General features: G+C 51.4%; 1 protein-coding gene across 1 annotated transcript in view; it reads right to left on the bottom strand.

Moving 5' to 3' along the window:
• ankfn1a (ankyrin repeat and fibronectin type III domain containing 1a) overlaps positions 1-18,479 on the bottom strand; it is a 194,364-nt gene that overhangs the window by 89,258 nt on the left and 86,627 nt on the right. Inside the window, exon 14 of the mRNA XM_085964026.1 lies at positions 3,427-3,595. Coding sequence (XP_085820152.1) covers positions 3,427-3,595 — 169 coding nt within the window. The remainder of the gene's footprint in view (positions 1-3,426; positions 3,596-18,479) is intronic.

Here is an 18,479-nt window from a genome sequence, read left to right as displayed (position 1 = left end):
GCCGGAGCCGAACACCAGCCGGTTGTATTGATAGAGACCTTTATGAGTGTTGATCGTAAGGTATTGTTTCGAGGTTTCTTCTACCTCCATTTGCAAGTACGCCTAAGCTAGATCAATTTTGGTGAAGTGTTTACCTCCAGATAGCGAGGCGAAAATATCCTCAATTCGTGGAAGCGGATATTGTACCGTGTGAAGGACTGGGTTCACTGTCACCTTAAAATCCCCACAGATGCGGACCTTCTTTGGTTCCACAGGCATATTACTCAACGACCTCTTCATTATAGGAACGATGGGTGTAGCCCACTCGCTCCAGTCTACTTTGGACAGTACTCCTGAACGTTCCAACCCTTCCAGCTCTGCTTCGACAGCTGGTCTGATCGCATAAGGCACTGGTTTGGCCTTATGAAACTTTGGGCTTGCATTTTCCTCTATTTTAATCATTGCTGTTATGCCTTTTAGTGTTCCGAGTCCCTCCTGGAACACTTCTTTTGTGTCAGTTAGCATTTTTGACAGTCGTCCAGGTGTGACGTCGTCATCCTTTTTGGCCTCAACCTTCAGTGCCTGTATGGAATGCCAATCTAATTGTATCTTCCGGATCCATTCACGTCCTAGCAGTGGTGGTCCTCCATCTGGCAATACATATATGTCCATTTTAGGTATTTCCTGGCCTTTGTATATCACTTTCACCCTTATTATTCCTTTGGGGTAGACTTTTTGCCCCGTGTACGTCTTCAAGACAATCTCTGTAGCTTTCAAGGGTATATGTGAAAATAGCCGCTTGTAGTCCCTTTGGTTTATGACTGTTAGGGCTGATCCTGTGTCCAATTCCATTTTCACTTGGACTCCGTCTATCTTGAGTGTAACCCAGATAGTCTGGTGATCCTCCATTTTGGTTACCTTATGTAGTTTCAGACAACCCAGCTCCTTGCTTCTGGAGTCTGTGTCACTTTTCTGTTCGTCTGAACTACTGTCCATCACCTTGTGTACCTTTTTGTACTTCTCCTGTGGAGATTTCTTGCTGCTGGTTTTCTTCCCTGACCTGCAGACTCTTGCTATGTGTCCTGCTTTTCCACACTGTCTGCACACTTGGTCCTTGAACCAACAATCCTTCTGGCCATGTGTTGTTCTGCCGCAGCGATAGCACTTCCCTGTTCCATAGGACATTTCATTGGTGCCATATTCTTGCAGTCTCCGTTGTATCTCTGTAGCGCCCCTTGCGGCTGCTTCGTGTGATACTGCCATACTGAAAGCCTTGTCCAGCGTAAGATCCTTTTCTGATAGAAGCCGTTTCTGGGTTCCTTCACTTTGCAGCCCACAAACTTGTCCCTTAACGTATCTGCTAGTCCCACTCCAAACTGGCAGTGTTTTGATAGCTTGCGCAGTTCCGTTAAGTACCCAGCATTGCTTTCGTCTTTGTGTTGGTTCCTTTTATGGAACTTAAATCGTTCTGCTATCAGCAGCGGTGTGGGGTTTAAGTGGTCCTGTAGGATTTCTACTGTGCTTTCGAAATTCTTGTCCACAGGCTTCTCTGGGGTTATTAGGTTTCGCAGTAACCCATAAGTTTTTGCACCCATGGAATTTAACAAAACCAGTGCTTTCCTAGCATCTGGCACTTCATTCGCCCTGCAGTACACCTCAATACGTTCCACATATGTCGCCCAATCTTCCACTTCATTGTCGAACGTAGAGATACTGCCACTCTTCGGCATCCCTGGGTGTGATTTAGCTGTCAAAAATGGCGTCTCCCGCGCTTCCCCTTCTTCTCCGCTGGCACAAAATGGCGTCTCCCGCGCTTTCCTTCCTTCCCGTGCTCGCCCTTCTACTCCGCTGCGGCTTCTAAAAATGGCGTCTCCCGCGCGCTTCCTTCTTCTCCGCGGCTCAATGGCGTCTCCTGCGCTCTCCCTTCTTCTCCCCGCGGACACTGTTCAGCCCTTGAGCCCTGGCTGTGCTCTGCGCATTTTTTTTTCTGTGCGCCTTTCCCGTTTCCGCTGCTCGGTCCTGAACCCGGCTGCTGCTTTACCCTCTTTATCTCCGTTTTGTTTTTCCTCGACGCCGCTCGGTTTTCAACCCCCGGCTGCGCCCTGTGCGCTTCACCCTCTATCTTACCCCGTCGACGCTGCTCGGCTTTTTCTCCGCCATCGGTCGGCTCCAGCCGCCGCTGTCCGGGAAGGGTCTGCGCTGTACCTGTTGTCAGTCTGTTGCTGATCGTCATGGCTGGGGAACCAAGCCCGACTCTCCACAGCCTCCCCTGCGATGTTCACTCTCTGCCAGACGACTGGGCGGTTGCTCGTGGTCGACGCCCGTGCTTCTGGCCTCGACTTTCTTCCACCGCCCTCCCGGAGCGAATCCTCGAAGGGAAATGCAGAGTTGCAGGTAGATTCGAATCGACCTCGTCGCCACTGTTAGATCCGTGATTCTGAGAGTATGATGTTTTTCATTAACCACACGGATGCTGTAACTTAACAATCAACAGGTATTTACTGGAGTAGGGTAGTCTGAAGACTGGGACACAGAGGCATGCTCAAGGCTTATATACAGGTGTGGTCACTGCCGGTACTACAGTATACAGGAGCTGTAAAAGTAGTTCTCTCTTAAAGGTACATACACTACAGTGTCGTCTGCAAACTTGAAGATATTACATCTAGTTCCCTCGTCTAGATCATTAATATATATTGTGAATAGCTGGGGTCCTAGCACCGATCCCTGCGGTACCCCACTAGTCACTGCCTTCCACTCGGAAAAAGACCCGTTTATTCCAACTCTTTGCTTCCTGTCTGCCAACCAGTTCTCTATCCAAGTCAGTACCTTACCCCCAATCCCATGTGCTTTAACTTTACATGCTAATCTCTTATGCGGGACCTTATCGAAAGCCTTCTGAAAGCCCAAATACACCACATCCACTGGTTCTCCCTTATCTATTCTACCAGGTACATCCTCAAAAAATTCCAGTAGATTAGTCAAGCACGATTTACCTTTTGTAAATCCATGTTGACTTTGTCCGATCCTGTCACTGTTTTCCAAGTGCTCTGCTATTACATCTTTTATAATGGACTCTAGCATTTTCTCCACTACCGATGTCAGGCTTACCGGTCTATAATTTCCCATTTTCTCTCTACCACCTTTTTTAAATAGTGAGGTTCAGGCTCAAGGCCTACTCCTGTTCCTATGTATTAGACGGGGTGCAGTGTTTCGTGGCTGTGGCCGGCACCCATGCAGCCCACTCATCAGCGACTCAACGCATTCCAGACACACCCACCAATATCACGTGGCAAAAACATTAGAAGGAATGCTCAAGGTCAATAATAAACAACCACACAAGCTGCATTGCCGCTCCCCCCATCCCAGTATGCTCCTCTCCAGTGTCAATGGCATACTATGGGAAGTGACTAGTGAATGCTCACTATGTAAGCAGAGGTTTATACATACCCAGCTCAAACATCTGCAGTGGGAGGTTGAGAAAGCTGGAGCGAGGGTTGTGAAGATTGGCTTGTCCAGGAGCAGTGCAGACTGAGTCGGAGGAGGGCAGCAGCAGAAGGAAGGAGACGTTGTGACCGAGCTCCAGCACCTCCTGCGTGAAGACATGGAACTGCATGGCCTGAAAATTCACACATCAATTCATCAGAAACACAAGAGAAACACACACTCACACACACCCACACACACACACCCTTACACACACCCTCACACACACACCCTCACACACATCCTCACACACACCCACACACACACCCTCACACACACCCACACACACACCCTCGCACACACCCACACACACACCCTCACACACACCCTCACACACACCCTCACACACCCTCACACACACCCACACACCCTCACACACACCCTCACACACATCCTCACACACACACCCTCACACACATCCTCACACACACCCACACACACACCCTCACACACACCCACACACACACCCTCGCACACACCCACACACACACCCTCACACACACCCTCACACACACCCTCACACACCCTCACACACACCCACACACCCTCACACACACCCTCACACACACCCACACACCCTCACACACCCTCACACACACCCACACACCCTCACACACACCCTCACACACACCCTCACACACACCCTCACACACACCCACACGCACACCCTCACACACACCCTCACACACATCCTCACACACACCCTCACACACACCCTCACACACACCCTCACACACACCCACACACACACACACACACAAACACCCTCACACACACCCTCACACACACCCACACACACACACCCTCACACACACACTCACACACACCCACACACACACCCTCACACACACGCACACACACCCTCACACACACCCACACACACACCCTCACACACACCCTCACACACACCCCACCCACACCCACACACACACCCTCACACACACCCACACACACACCCTCGCACACACCCACACACACACCCTCACACACACCCTCACACACACCCTCACACACACCCACACACACACCCTCACACACACCCTCACACACACCCACACACACACCCTCACACACACCCACACACCCTCACACACCCCCAAACACACACCCTCACACACACCCTCACATACACCCTCACACACACCCCACACACACCCACACACACACCCTCACACACACCCACCCTCACACACACCCTCACACACACCCACACACACACCCTCACAAACACCCTCACACACATCCTCACACACACACCCTCAAACACACCCACACACACACCCTCACACACACACACACACACCCTCACACACACCCACACACACACCCACACACCCACCCACACACACACCCACACACACACACCCTCACACACACCCTCACACACACCCACACACACACCCACACACACACCCTCACCCACACACACACCCACACACACACCCACACACACACCCTCACACACACACACAGGCACCCTCACACACACCCACACACACACCATCATACACACCCACACACACACCCTCACACACACACACACACACCCTCACACACACCCTCACACACACACTCACACACACCCTCACACACACCCTCAGACACACCCACACACACACCCTCACACACACCCACACACACCCACACACACCCTCACACACACCCACACACACACCCACACACACACCCTCATACACACCCACAAACACACCCTCACACACACCCACACACACCCACACACACACCCTCACACCCACCCACACACACATCCTCACACACACCCTCACACACACCCTCACACACACCCTCATACACACCCCACCCCCCCCACACACACACCCTCACACACACCCACACACACATCCCCCCCACCCACACACACCCACACTCTCGCACACCGCGCGGAACTGAGAGAGAGCGGCGGCATAAAGGGAGCTGAGAGGAGACTTAAATAAACAAGGAGGGACGTCACAGGACAGCAGGAGGCGCAGTATAAATTGAGCGGGAAGACCTGGGAGAGCGGAGACCGGAGCAGCGGCGGCTGCGAGGAGGCGGATTATCTCCAGCGAGGAGGCGGAGTATCTCCAGCGAGGAGGTGGAGATCCTCCAGCGAGGAGGCGGAGTATCTCCAGCGAGGAGGCGGAGAACCTCCAGCGAGGAGGCGGAGTATCTCCAGCGAGGAGGCGGAGTATCTCCAGCGAGGAGGCGGAGAACCTCCAGCGAGGAGGCGGAGAACCTCCAGCGAGGAGGCGGAGTATCTCCAGCGAGGAGGCGGAGTATCTCCAGCGAGGAGGCGGAGAACCTCCAGCGAGGAGGCGGAGAACCTCCAGCGAGGAGGCGGAGTATCTCCAGCGAGGAGGCGGAGTATCTCCAGCGAGGAGGCGGAGAACCTCCAGCGAGGAGGCGGAGAACCTCCAGCGAGGAGGCGGAGATCATCCAGCGAGGAGGCGGAGATCCTCCAGCGAGGAGGTGGAGTATCTCCAGCGAGGAGGCGGAGTATCTCCAGCGAGGAGGCGGAGAACCTCCAGGGAGGAGGCGGAGTATCTCCAGGGAGGAGGCGGAGTATCTCCAGCGAGGAGGCGGAGTATCTCCAGCGAGGAGGCGGAGTATCTCCAGCGAGGAGGCGGAGTATCTCCAGCGAGGAGTCGGAGTATCTCCAGCGAGGAGGCGGAGTATCTCCGGCGAGGAGGCGGAGTATCTCCGGCGAGGAGGCGGAGTATCTCCGGCGAGGAGGCGGAGTACCTCCAGCGAGGAGGAGGAGTATCTCCAGCGAGGAGGCGGAGTATCTCCAGCGAGGAGGCGGAGAACCTCCAGCGAGGAGGCGGAGTATCTCCAGCGAGGAGGCGGAGAACCTCTAGCGAGGAGGCGGAGAACCTCCAGCGAGGAGGCGGAGATCCTCCAGCGAGGAGGCGGAGAACCTCCAGCGAGGAGGCGGAGATCGTCCAGCGAGGAGGCGAGTATCTCCAGCGAGGAGGCGGAGATCCTCCAGCGAGGAGGCGGAGATCCTCCAGCGAGGAGGCGGAGAACCTCCAGCGACGAGGCGGAGTGTCTCCAGCGAGGAGGCGGAGTATCTCCAGCGAGGAGGCGGAGTATCTCCAGCGAGGAGGCGGAGTATCTCCAGCGAGGAGGCGCAATATCTCCAGCGAGGAGGCGGAGTATCTCCAGCGAGGAGGCGGAGTACCTCCAGCGAGGAGGCGGAGTATCTCCAGCGAGGAGGCGCAGTATCTCCAGCGAGGAGGCGCAGTATCTCCAGCGAGGAGGCGGAGTATCTCCAGCGAGGAGGCGGAGTATCTTCAGCGAGGAGGCGGTGTATCTCCAGCGAGGAGGCGGAGATCCTCCAGCGAGGAGGCGGAGTATCTCCAGCGAGGAGGCGGAATATCTCCAGCGAGGAGGCGGAGTATCTCCAGCGAGGAGGCGGAGTATCTCCAGCGGGGAGGCGGAGTATCTCCAGCAAGGAGGCGGAGATCCTCCAGCGAGGAGGCGGAGTATCTCCAGCGAGGAGGCGGAGTATCTCCAGCAAGGAGGCGGAGATCCTCCAGCGAGGAGGCGGAATATCTCCAGCGAGGAGGCGGAGTATCTCCAGCGAGGAGGCGGAGTATCTCCAGCGAGGAGGCGGAGAACCTCCAGCGAGGAGGCGGAGATCCTCCAGCGAGGAGGCGGAGTATCTTCAGCGAGGAGGCGGAGTATCTCCAGCGAGGAGGCGGAGTATCTCCAGCGAGGAGGCGGAGTATCTCCAGCGAGGAGGCGGAGTATCTCCAGCGAGGAGGCGGCGAACCTCCAGCGAGGAGGCGGAGTATCTCCAGCAAGGAGGCGGAGTATCTCCAGCGAGGAGGCGGAGTATCTCCAGCGAGGAGGCGGAGAACCTCCAGCGAGGAGGCGGAGAACCTCCAGCGAGGAGGCGAGTATCTCCGGCGAGGAGGCCGAGTATCTCCAGCGAGGAGGTGGCAAACCTCCAGCGAGGAGGCAGAGTATCTCCAGCGAGGAGGCGGAGTATCTCCAGTGAGGAGGCGGAGTATCTCCAGGGAGGAGGCGGAGTATCTCCAGCGAGGAGGCGGAGTATCTCCAGCGAGGAGGCGGAGAACCTCCAGCGAGGAGGCGGAGATCCTCCAGCGAGGAGGCGGAGATCCTCCAGCGAGGAGGCGGAGTATCTCCAGCGAGGAGGCGGAGTATCTCCAGCGAGGAGGCGGAGATCCTCCAGCGAGGAGGCGGAGATCCTCCAGCGAGGAGGCGGAGTATCTCCAGCGAGGAGGCGGAGAACCTCCAGCGAGGAGGCGGAGTATCTCCAGTGAGGAGGCGGAGATCCTCCAGCGAGGAGGCGGAGTATCTCCAGCGAGGAGGCGGAGTATCTCCAGCGAAAACAACAACAACAAAAGATACAACTGCAAAACAGCTAAAGTGACGTCACAACCAGGGAAGGAGCTGATTGGTTAGTAGCTGGTAAGTGTTTCTAGTTAATAGCCTATTAAATAAAGGCATGGCAGGGCAGCTCAGTCCCACGGAATGCACATCCTGTGCCATGTGGGGGTTCCAGGAGCCTTCCCGTGTCCTGGACAATCACATGTGCAGGAAGTGTCGTCGGTTGGAGGAACTCGAGCTCCGGGTTTTGGAGCTTGAGCAGCAGCTGGCATCACTGCGGTGCATCCATGAGGCTGAGAGCTTCATGGATGGCACGTTTCAGGAGGTGGTCACCCCGCAGATAAAGTGTGTGCAGGCAGAAAGGGAATGGGTGACCTCCAGACAGAAAAGGAGGACCAGGCAGGTAGTGCAGGAGTCCCGAGTGCATGGCGCTCTCCAACCAGTATTCGGTTCTGAGTACTGGTGACAGCGATGGTTCCTCTAGGGAGTACATCCAGAGCCAAGTCTGCGGCACCACGGGTGGCTCAGCTGTACAGGGGGGAGGAAGAAGAGTGGGAAAGCAATAGTGGTAGAGGATTCGATAGGGGAGCAGACAGGCGTTTCTGCAGCCGCAGACATGACTCTCTGGTGGTGGATCAAGGGTGTCACTGAGTGGTTGCAGGACACTCTGAGGGGGGAAGGTGAGCAGCCAGAAGTCGTGGTCCATATTGGTACCAACGACATAGGTAGAAAGAGGGATGAGGTCCTGCAGGCAGATTTTAGGAGGCTAGGAAAGAGATTAAAAAGCAGGACCTCAAAGGTGGTAATCCCACGCGCAAGTGAGTATAGAAATAGGAGGATAGCGCAGATGAATGCGTGGCTGGAGAGATGGTGTAGGCACAAGGGCTTCAGATTCCTGGGGCCTTGGGACCGGTTCTGGGGGAGGTGGGACCTGTACAGGCCGGACGGGTTGCACCTCAACAGGGCTGGAACCAATATCCTCGCGGGGAGGTTTGCTAGTGCAGTTGGGGAGAGTTTAAACTAATTTGGGAGGGGGATAGGCACCAGGATGTAACATTAGAAAAGGGAAATAAAGAGCTCAAAGGATTGGGAGAGGCAGAGAGCACTAAAGTAAGAAATAGTAAGGTATTGGAGGGGTCAAACTAAGAGAGAACACAGGATGGTCTAAGGTGGGTTTACAGTGTATGTACGTGAACGCACGAAGCGTAGTAAACAAGGTCAGTGAGCTGCAGGCACAAATAGCCTCCTGGGAATATGATGTTGTGGCAATAACTGAGACCTGGCTCAAAAAAGGCCAGGATTGGGTATTAAATGTTCCTGGTTATAAAGTGTTCAGGAAAGATAGGGAAGGTAAGACAGGAGGTGGTGTGGCAGTATTGGTCAAGGAGAATGTTACAGTGAGGGGTCAAGGACAGAATCTATATGGCTAGAGTTAAGAAATAATCGAGGTGCCATTACACTACTAGGTGTATTCTGTAGACCACCAACTAGTGGGAAGGATATAGAGGAGCAAATTTGCAGAGAAATTACAGAGAGGTGCAAGAGCTATAGAGTAGTAATAATGGGCGACTTCAACTATCCTCATATAGACTGGGATCGTAATAGTGTAAAGGGCAGAGAAGGGGAAGAATTTCTGAAGTGTGTTCAGGAGACCTTTCTTGATCAGTAAGTTTCCGGCCTGATGAGGGGGGAGGCATTGCTGGATCTGGTTCTGGGAAATGAGGTGGGTCAAGTGGAGCAAGTGTCAGTAGGTGAACATTTAGGGAACAGTGATCATAGTGTCATAAGGTTTAGATTAGCTATGGAAAAGCACAAGGAGCAATCTAGAGTAAAAATGTTTAACGGGGGAAAGGCCAATTTCAGTGGGATAAGAACGGATCTGGCCCGAGTAAACTGGAATCAAAGATTGGCAGGCAGACCTGTAATGGAACAATGGGCTGTCTTTAAAGAGGAAATAGTTCAGGTACAGTTGAGGTACATTCCCACTAGGGGGAAAGGCAGGGCAACTAAAGCCAGAGCTCCCTGGATGACGAAAGAGATAGAGAATATGATGAAGCCGAAAAAGAGTGCGTATGACAGATGTCAGGTTGCAAATCCAGCTGAGAATCAGGCTAAATATAGAAAGGTCAGAGGAGAAGTGAAAAAGAAAATAAGAGGGGCAAAGAGAGGGCATGAGAATAGCATGGCAGCCAACATAAAAGGTAATCCAAAAGTCTTCTATAGGAATATAAATAGTAAAAGGGTATTAAGAGGAAGGGTGGGGCTGAATCGGGACCAAAAAGGAGACCTACGCATGGAGGCAGAGGGTATGGCTGAGGTACTAAATGAGTACTTTGCATCTGTCTTCACCAAGGAAGAGGATGCTGCCATAGACATAGTGAAGGAGGAGGTAGTGGAGACACTTGATAGGATAAAAATTGATAAAGAGAAGGTACTAGAAAGGCTGGTTGTACTTAACGTTGATAAGTCACCAGGAGTGGATGGGATGTATCCTCGGATGCTGAGGGAATTGAGGGTGGAAATCGCAGAGATACTGGCCATAATATTCCAATCCTCCTTAGATACGGGGGTGGTGCCAGAGGACTGGAGAATTATAAATGTTACACTATTGTTCAAAAAAGGGTGTAAAGATAAACCCAGCAACTACAGGCCAGTCAGTTTAACCTCGGTAGTGGGGAAGCTTTTAGAAACGATAATCAGGGACAAAATTAACAGTCATTTGGACAAGTGTGGATTAATTAAAGAAAGCCAGCACGGATTTGTTAAAGGCAAATCGTGTTTAACTAACTTGATTGATGTCTTTGATGAGGTAACAGAGAGGGTTGATGAGGGTAATGTGGTTGACGTGGTGTACATGGATTTCCAAAAGGCGTTCGACAAAGTGCCACATAATAGGCTTGCCAGCAAAGTTGAAGCCCATGGAATAAAAGGGACAGTGGCAGCATAGATACAGAATTGGCTAAGTGACAGGAGACAGAGAGTAGCGGTGAACGGTTGTTTTTCGGACTGGAGGAAGGTATACAGTGGTGTTCCCCAGGGGTCGGTTCTAGGACCACTGCTTTTCTTGATATATATTAATGACTTGGATGTGGGTGTACAGGGCATAATTTCAAAATTTGCAGATGACACAAAACTTGGAAGTACAGTGAACAGTGAGGAGGAGAGTGATAGACTTCAGGAAGACATAGGCAGGCTGGTGAAATGGGCGGACATGTGGCAGATGAAATTTAACGCAGAAAAGTGCGAAGTGATACAATTTGGTAGAAAGAATGAGGAGAGGCAATATAAACTAAATGGTACAATCCTAAAGTGGATGCACGAACAGAGAGATTTGGGGGTATGTGTGCACAAATCATTGAAAGTGGCAGGGCAGGCTGAGTTAAAAAGGCAGCCCATTGTTCCTGGGCTTCATGAATAGAGGTACAGTATAGAGTACAAAAGTGTGGAAATTATGATGAACCTGCATAAAACACTGTTCAGCCCCAGCTGGAGTATTGTGTCCAATTCTGGGCACTGCGCTTTAGGAAGGATGTGAAGGCCTTAGAGAGGGTGCAGAAAAGATTTACGAGAATGATTCCAGGGATGAGGGACTTCAGTTAAGTGGATAGACTGGAGAAGCTGGGGTTGTTCTCCTTGGAGCAGAGAAGGTTGAGAGGAGATTTGATAGAGGTGTTCAAAATCATGAGAGGTCTGGACAGAATAGAGAGAAACTGTTCCCATTGGCAGAAGGGTCGAGAACCAGAGGACACAGATTTAAGGTGATTGGCAAAAGAACCAAAGGCGGCGTAAGAAAAAACTTTTTTATGCAGCGAGTGGTTAGGATCTGGAATGCACTGCCTGAAAGGGTGGTGGAGGCAGATTCAATCTTATCTTTCAAAAGGGAATTGGATAAGTATCTGAAGGAAAGAAATTTGCAGGGCTACAGGGAAAGGGCGGAGGAGTGGGACTAGCTGAAGTGCTCTTGCAGAGAGCCGGCACGGGCTCAACGGACCAAATGGCCTCCTTCTGTGCTGTAACCATTTAATGATTCTATCCACACACACACACACACACACACAGTCATCAGAGTGTTACAGTAAGGTGTGCGGGGTATAGCAGAGTGTTACAGTGAGGGGTGTGGGGTATATCAGTGTTACAGTGAGGGGTGTGGGGTATATCAGTGTTACAGTGAGGGGTGTGGGGTATATCAGAGTGTTACAGTGAGGGGTGTGGGGTATATCAGAGTGTTACAGTAAGGTGTGTGGGGTATAGCAGAGTGTTACAGTGAGGGGTGTGGGGTATATCAGAGTGTTACAGTGAGGGGTGTGGGGTATATCAGTGTTACAGTGAGGGGTGTGGGGTATATCGGAGTGTTACAGTGAGCAGTGTGGGGTATATCAGAGTGTAACAGTGAGGGGTGTGGGGTATATCAGAGTGTTACAGTAAGGTGTGCGGGGTATAGCAGAGTGTCACAGTGAGGGGTGTGGGGTATATCAGAGTGTTATAGTGAGCAGTGTGGGGTATATCAGAGTGTTACAGTAAGGTGTGCGGGGTATAGCAGTGTTACAGTGAGGGGTGTGGGGTATATCAGAGTGTTACAGTGAGGGGTGTGGGGTATATCAGAGTGTTACAGTGAGGGGTGTGGGGTATATCAGAGTGTTACAGTGAGGGGTGTGGGGTATATCAGAGTGTTATAGTGAGCAGTGTGGGGTATATCAGAGTGTTACAGTGAGGGGTGTGGGGTATATCAGTGTTACAGTGAGGGGTGTGGAGTATATCAGAGTGTTGCAGTAAGGGGTGTGGAGTATATCGGAGTGTTACAGTGAGGGGTGTGGAGTATATCAGAGTGTTACAGTGAGGGGTGTGGGGTATATCAGTGTTACAGTGAGGGGTGTGGAGTATATCAGAGTGTTGCAGTAAGGGGTGTGGAGTATATCGGAGTGTTACAGTGAGGGGTGTGGAGTATATCAGAGTGTTACAGAGAGGGGTGTGGGGTATATCAAAGTATTACAGTGAGGGGTGTGGGGCATATCAGAGTATTACAGTGAGGGGTGTGGGGTATGTCAGTGTTACAGTGAGGGGTGTGGGGTATATCAGAGTGTTACAGTGAGGGGTGTGGGGTATATCAGTGTTACAGTGAGGGGTGTGGGGTATATCAGTGTTACAGTGGTAGGCGTGGGGTATATCAGTGTTACAGTGAGGGGTGTGGGGTATATCAGAATGTTATAGTGAGGGGTGTGGGGTATATCAGAGTGTTATAGTGAGGGGTGTGGGGTATATCAGAGTGTTATAGTGAGCAGTGTGGGGTATATCAGAGTGTTACAGTAAGGTGTGCGGGGTATAGCAGTGTTACAGTGAGGGGTGTGGGGTATATCAGAGTGTTACAGTGAGGGGTGTGGGGTATATCAGAGTGTTATAGTGAGCAGTGTGGGGTATATCAGAGTGTTACAGTGAGGGGTGTGGGGTATATCAGTGTTACAGTGAGGGGTGTGGAGTATATCAGAGTGTTGCAGTAAGGGGTGTGGGGTATATCAAAGTATTACAGTGAGGGGTGTGGGGCATATCAGAGTATTACAGTGAGGGGTGTGGGGTATATCAGTGTTACAGTGAGGGGTGTGGGGTATATCAGTGTTACAGTGGTAGGCGTGGGGTATATCAGTGTTACAGTGAGGGGTGTGGGGTATATCAGAGTGTTACAGTGAGGGGTGTGGGGTATATCAGTGTTACAGTGAGGGGTGTGGGGTATATCAGTGTTACAGTGAGGGGTGTGGGGTATATCAGAGTGTTACAGTGAGGGGTGTGGGGTATATCAGTGTTACAGTGAGGGGTGTGGGGTATATCAGTGTTACAGTGAGGGGTGTGGAGTATATCAGAGTGTTGCAGTAAGGGGTGTGGGGTATATCAGTGTTACAGTGAGGGGTGTGGGGTATATCAAAGTATTACAGTGAGGGGTGTGGGGCATATCAGAGTATTACAGTGAGGGGTGTGGGGTATATCAGTGTTACAGTGAGGGGTGTGGGGTATATCAGTGTTACAGTGGTAGGCGTGGGGTATATCAGTGTTACAGTGAGGGGTGTGGGGTATATCAGAGTGTTACAGTGAGGGGTGTGGGGTATATCAGTGTTACAGTGAGGGGTGTGGGGTATGTCAGTGTTACAGTGAGGGGTGTGGGGTATATCAGAGTGTTACAGTGAGGGGTGTGGGGTATATCAGTGTTACAGTGAGGGGTGTGGGGTATATCAGTGTTACAGTGGTAGGCGTGGGGTATATCAGTGTTACAGTGAGGGGTGTGGGGTATATCAGAGTGTTACAGTGAGCAGTGTGGGGTATATCAGAGTGTTACAGTGAGCAGTGTGGGGTATATCAGTATTACAGTGAGGGGTGTGGGGTATATCAGTGTTACAGTGAGCAGTGTGGGGTATATCAGTGTGTTACAGTGAGGGGTGTGGGGTATATCGGCGTGTTACAGTGAGGGGTGTGGAGTATATCAGAGTGTTACAGTAAGGGGTGTGGAGTATATCGGAGTGTTACAGTGAGGGGTGTGGAATATATCGGAGTGTTACAGTGAGGGGTGTGGAGTATATCAGAGTGTTACAGTGAGGGGTGTGGAATATATCAGAGTGTTACAGTGAGGGGTGTGGAATATATTGGAGTGTTACAGTAAGGGGTGTGGAGTATATCGGAGTGTTACAGTGAGGGGTGTGGAGTATATCAGAGTATTACAGTGAGGGGTGTGGGGCATATCAGAGTATTACAGTGAGGGGTGTGGGGTATGTCAGTGTTACAGTGAGGGGTGTGGGGTATATCAGTGTTACAGTGAGGGGTGTGGGGTAGATCAGTGTTACAGTGAGGGGTGTGGGGTATATCAGTGTTACAGTGAGGGGTGTGGGGTATATCAGTGTTACAGTGAGGGGTGTGGGGTATATCAGTGTTACAGTGAGGGGTGTGGGGTATATCAGTGTTACAGTGGTAGGCGTGGGGTATATCAGTGTTACAGTGAGGGGTGTGGGGTATATCAGAGTGTTACAGTGAGGGGTGTGGGGTATATCAGTGTTACAGTGAGGGGTGTGGGGTATATCAGAGTGTAACAGTGAGGGGTGTGGGGCATATCAGTGTTACAGTGAGGGGTGTTGGGTATATCAACGATACAGTGAGGGGTGTGGGGTATATCAGAGTATTATAGTGAGGGGTGTGGGGCATATCAGTGTTACAGTGAGGGGTTTGGGGTATATCAGAGTGTTAGAGTGAGGGGTGTGGGGTATATCAGAGTGTTTCAGCAAGGGGTGTGGGGTATATCAGTGTTACAGTGAGTGGTGTGGGGTTTATCAGAGTGTTACAGTGAGGGGTGTGGGGAATATCAGTGTTACAGTGAGGGGTGTGGGGTATATCAGTGTTACAGTGAGGGGTGTGGGGTGTATCAGTGTTACAGTGAGGGGTGTGGGGTATATCAGTGTTACAGTGAGGGGTGTGGGGTATATCAGTGTTACAGTGAGGGGTGTGGGGTATATCAGTGTTACAGTGAGGGGTGTGAGGTATATCAGAGTGTTACAGTGAGGGTGTGGAGTATATCAGAGTGTTACAGTGAGGGGTGTGGGGTATATCAGTGTTACAGTGAGGGGTGTGGGGTATATCAGTGTTACAGTGGTAGGCGTGGGGTATATCAGTGTTACAGTGAGGGGTGTGGGGTATATCAGAGTGTTACAGTGAGGGGTGTGGGGTATATCAGTGTTACAGTGAGGGGTGTGGGGTATATCAGTGTTACAGTGAGGGGTGTGGGGTATATCAGAGTGTTACAGTGAGGGGTGTGGGGTATATCAGTGTTACAGTGAGGGGTGTGGGGTATATCAGTGTTACAGTGAGGGGTGTGGAGTATATCAGAGTGTTGCAGTAAGGGGTGTGGGGTATATCAGTGTTACAGTGAGGGGTGTGGGGTATATCAAAGTATTACAGTGAGGGGTGTGGGGCATATCAGAGTATTACAGTGAGGGGTGTGGGGTATATCAGTGTTACAGTGAGGGGTGTGGGGTATATCAGTGTTACAGTGGTAGGCGTGGGGTATATCAGTGTTACAGTGAGGGGTGTGGGGTATATCAGAGTGTTACAGTGAGGGGTGTGGGGTATATCAGTGTTACAGTGAGGGGTGTGGGGTATGTCAGTGTTACAGTGAGGGGTGTGGGGTATATCAGAGTGTTACAGTGAGGGGTGTGGGGTATATCAGTGTTACAGTGAGGGGTGTGGGGTATATCAGTGTTACAGTGGTAGGCGTGGGGTATATCAGTGTTACAGTGAGGGGTGTGGGGTATATCAGAGTGTTACAGTGAGCAGTGTGGGGTATATCAGAGTGTTACAGTGAGCAGTGTGGGGTATATCAGTATTACAGTGAGGGGTGTGGGGTATATCAGTGTTACAGTGAGCAGTGTGGGGTATATCAGTGTGTTACAGTGAGGGGTGTGGGGTATATCGGCGTGTTACAGTGAGGGGTGTGGAGTATATCAGAGTGTTACAGTAAGGGGTGTGGAGTATATCGGAGTGTTACAGTGAGGGGTGTGGAATATATCGGAGTGTTACAGTGAGGGGTGTGGAGTATATCAGAGTGTTACAGTGAGGGGTGTGGAATATATCAGAGTGTTACAGTGAGGGGTGTGGAATATATTGGAGTGTTACAGTAAGGGGTGTGGAGTATATCGGAGTGTTACAGTGAGGGGTGTGGAGTATATCAGAGTATTACAGTGAGGGGTGTGGGGCATATCAGAGTATTACAGTGAGGGGTGTGGGGTATGTCAGTGTTACAGTGAGGGGTGTGGGGTATATCAGTGTTACAGTGAGGGGTGTGGGGTAGATCAGTGTTACAGTGAGGGGTGTGGGGTATATCAGTGTTACAGTGAGGGGTGTGGGGTATATCAGTGTTACAGTGAGGGGTGTGGGGTATATCAGTGTTACAGTGAGGGGTGTGGGGTATATCAGTGTTACAGTGGTAGGCGTGGGGTATATCAGTGTTACAGTGAGGGGTGTGGGGTATATCAGAGTGTTACAGTGAGGGGTGTGGGGTATATCAGTGTTACAGTGAGGGGTGTGGGGTATATCAGAGTGTAACAGTGAGGGGTGTGGGGCATATCAGTGTTACAGTGAGGGGTGTTGGGTATATCAACGATACAGTGAGGGGTGTGGGGTATATCAGAGTATTATAGTGAGGGGTGTGGGGCATATCAGTGTTACAGTGAGGGGTTTGGGGTATATCAGAGTGTTAGAGTGAGGGGTGTGGGGTATATCAGAGTGTTTCAGCAAGGGGTGTGGGGTATATCAGTGTTACAGTGAGTGGTGTGGGGTTTATCAGAGTGTTACAGTGAGGGGTGTGGGGAATATCAGTGTTACAGTGAGGGGTGTGGGGTATATCAGTGTTACAGTGAGGGGTGTGGGGTGTATCAGTGTTACAGTGAGGGGTGTGGGGTATATCAGTGTTACAGTGAGGGGTGTGGGGTATATCAGTGTTACAGTGAGGGGTGTGGGGTATATCAGTGTTACAGTGAGGGGTGTGAGGTATATCAGAGTGTTACAGTGAGGGTGTGGAGTATATCAGAGTGTTACAGTGAGGGGTGTGGGGTATATCAGTGTTACAGTGAGGGGTGTGGGGTATATCAGTGTTACAGTGAGGGGTGTGGGGTATATCAGTGCAACAGTGAGGGGTGTGCGGTATATCAGTGTTACAGTGAGGGGTGTGGCTGTATCAGTGTTACAATGGGGGGTGGGGGGTATATCAGTGCTACAGTGAGGGGTGTGGGGTATATCAGTGTTACAGTGAGGGGTGTGGGGTAGATCAGTGTTACAGTGAGGGGTGTGGGGTATATCAGTGTTACAGTGAGGAGTGTGGGGTAGATCAGTGTTACAGTGAGGGGTGTGGGGTATATCAGTGTTACAGTGAGGGGTGTGGGTTATATCAGTGTTACAGTGAGGGTGTGGGGTATATCAGTGTTACAGTGAGGGATGTGGGGTATATCAGTGTTACAGTGAGGGGTGTGGGGTATATCAGTGTTACAGTGAGGGGTGTGGGGTATATCAGTGTTACAGTGAGGGGTGTGGGGTATATCAGAGTGTAACAGTGAGGGGTGTGGGGCATATCAGTGTTACAGTGAGGGGTGTTGGGTATATCAACGATGCAGTGAGGGGTGTGGGGTATATCAGAGTATTATAGTGAGGGGTGTGGGGCATATCAGTGTTACAGTGAGGGGTTTGGGGTATATCAGAGTGTTAGAGTGAGGGGTGTGGGGTATATCAGAGTGTTACAGTGAGGGGTGTGGGGAATATCAGTGTTACAGTGAGGGGTGTGGGGTATATCAGTGTTACAGTGAGGGGTGTGGGGTGTATCAGTGTTACAGTGAGGGGTGTGGGGTATATCAGTGTTACAGTGAGGGGTGTGGGGTATATCAGTGTTACAGTGAGGGGTGTGGGGTATATCAGTGTTACAGTGAGGGGTGTGAGGTATATCAGAGTGTTACAGTGAGGGTGTGGAGTATATCAGAGTGTTACAGTGAGGGGTGTGGGGTATATCAGTGTTACAGTGAGGGGTGTGGGGTATATCAGAGTGTTACAGTGAGGGGTGTGGGGTATATCAGTGTTACAGTGAGGGGTGTGTGGTATATCAGAGTGTTACAGTGAGGGGTGTGGGGTATATCAGTGTTACAGTG

Source organism: Somniosus microcephalus, chromosome 21 (assembly GCF_052327205.1).
Source record: "Somniosus microcephalus isolate GS21.2 chromosome 21, FLI_Smic_1.0, whole genome shotgun sequence".
Taxonomy (NCBI): domain Eukaryota; kingdom Metazoa; phylum Chordata; class Chondrichthyes; order Squaliformes; family Somniosidae; genus Somniosus; species Somniosus microcephalus.
This window is presented reverse-complemented; position numbering and strand designations above follow the sequence as displayed.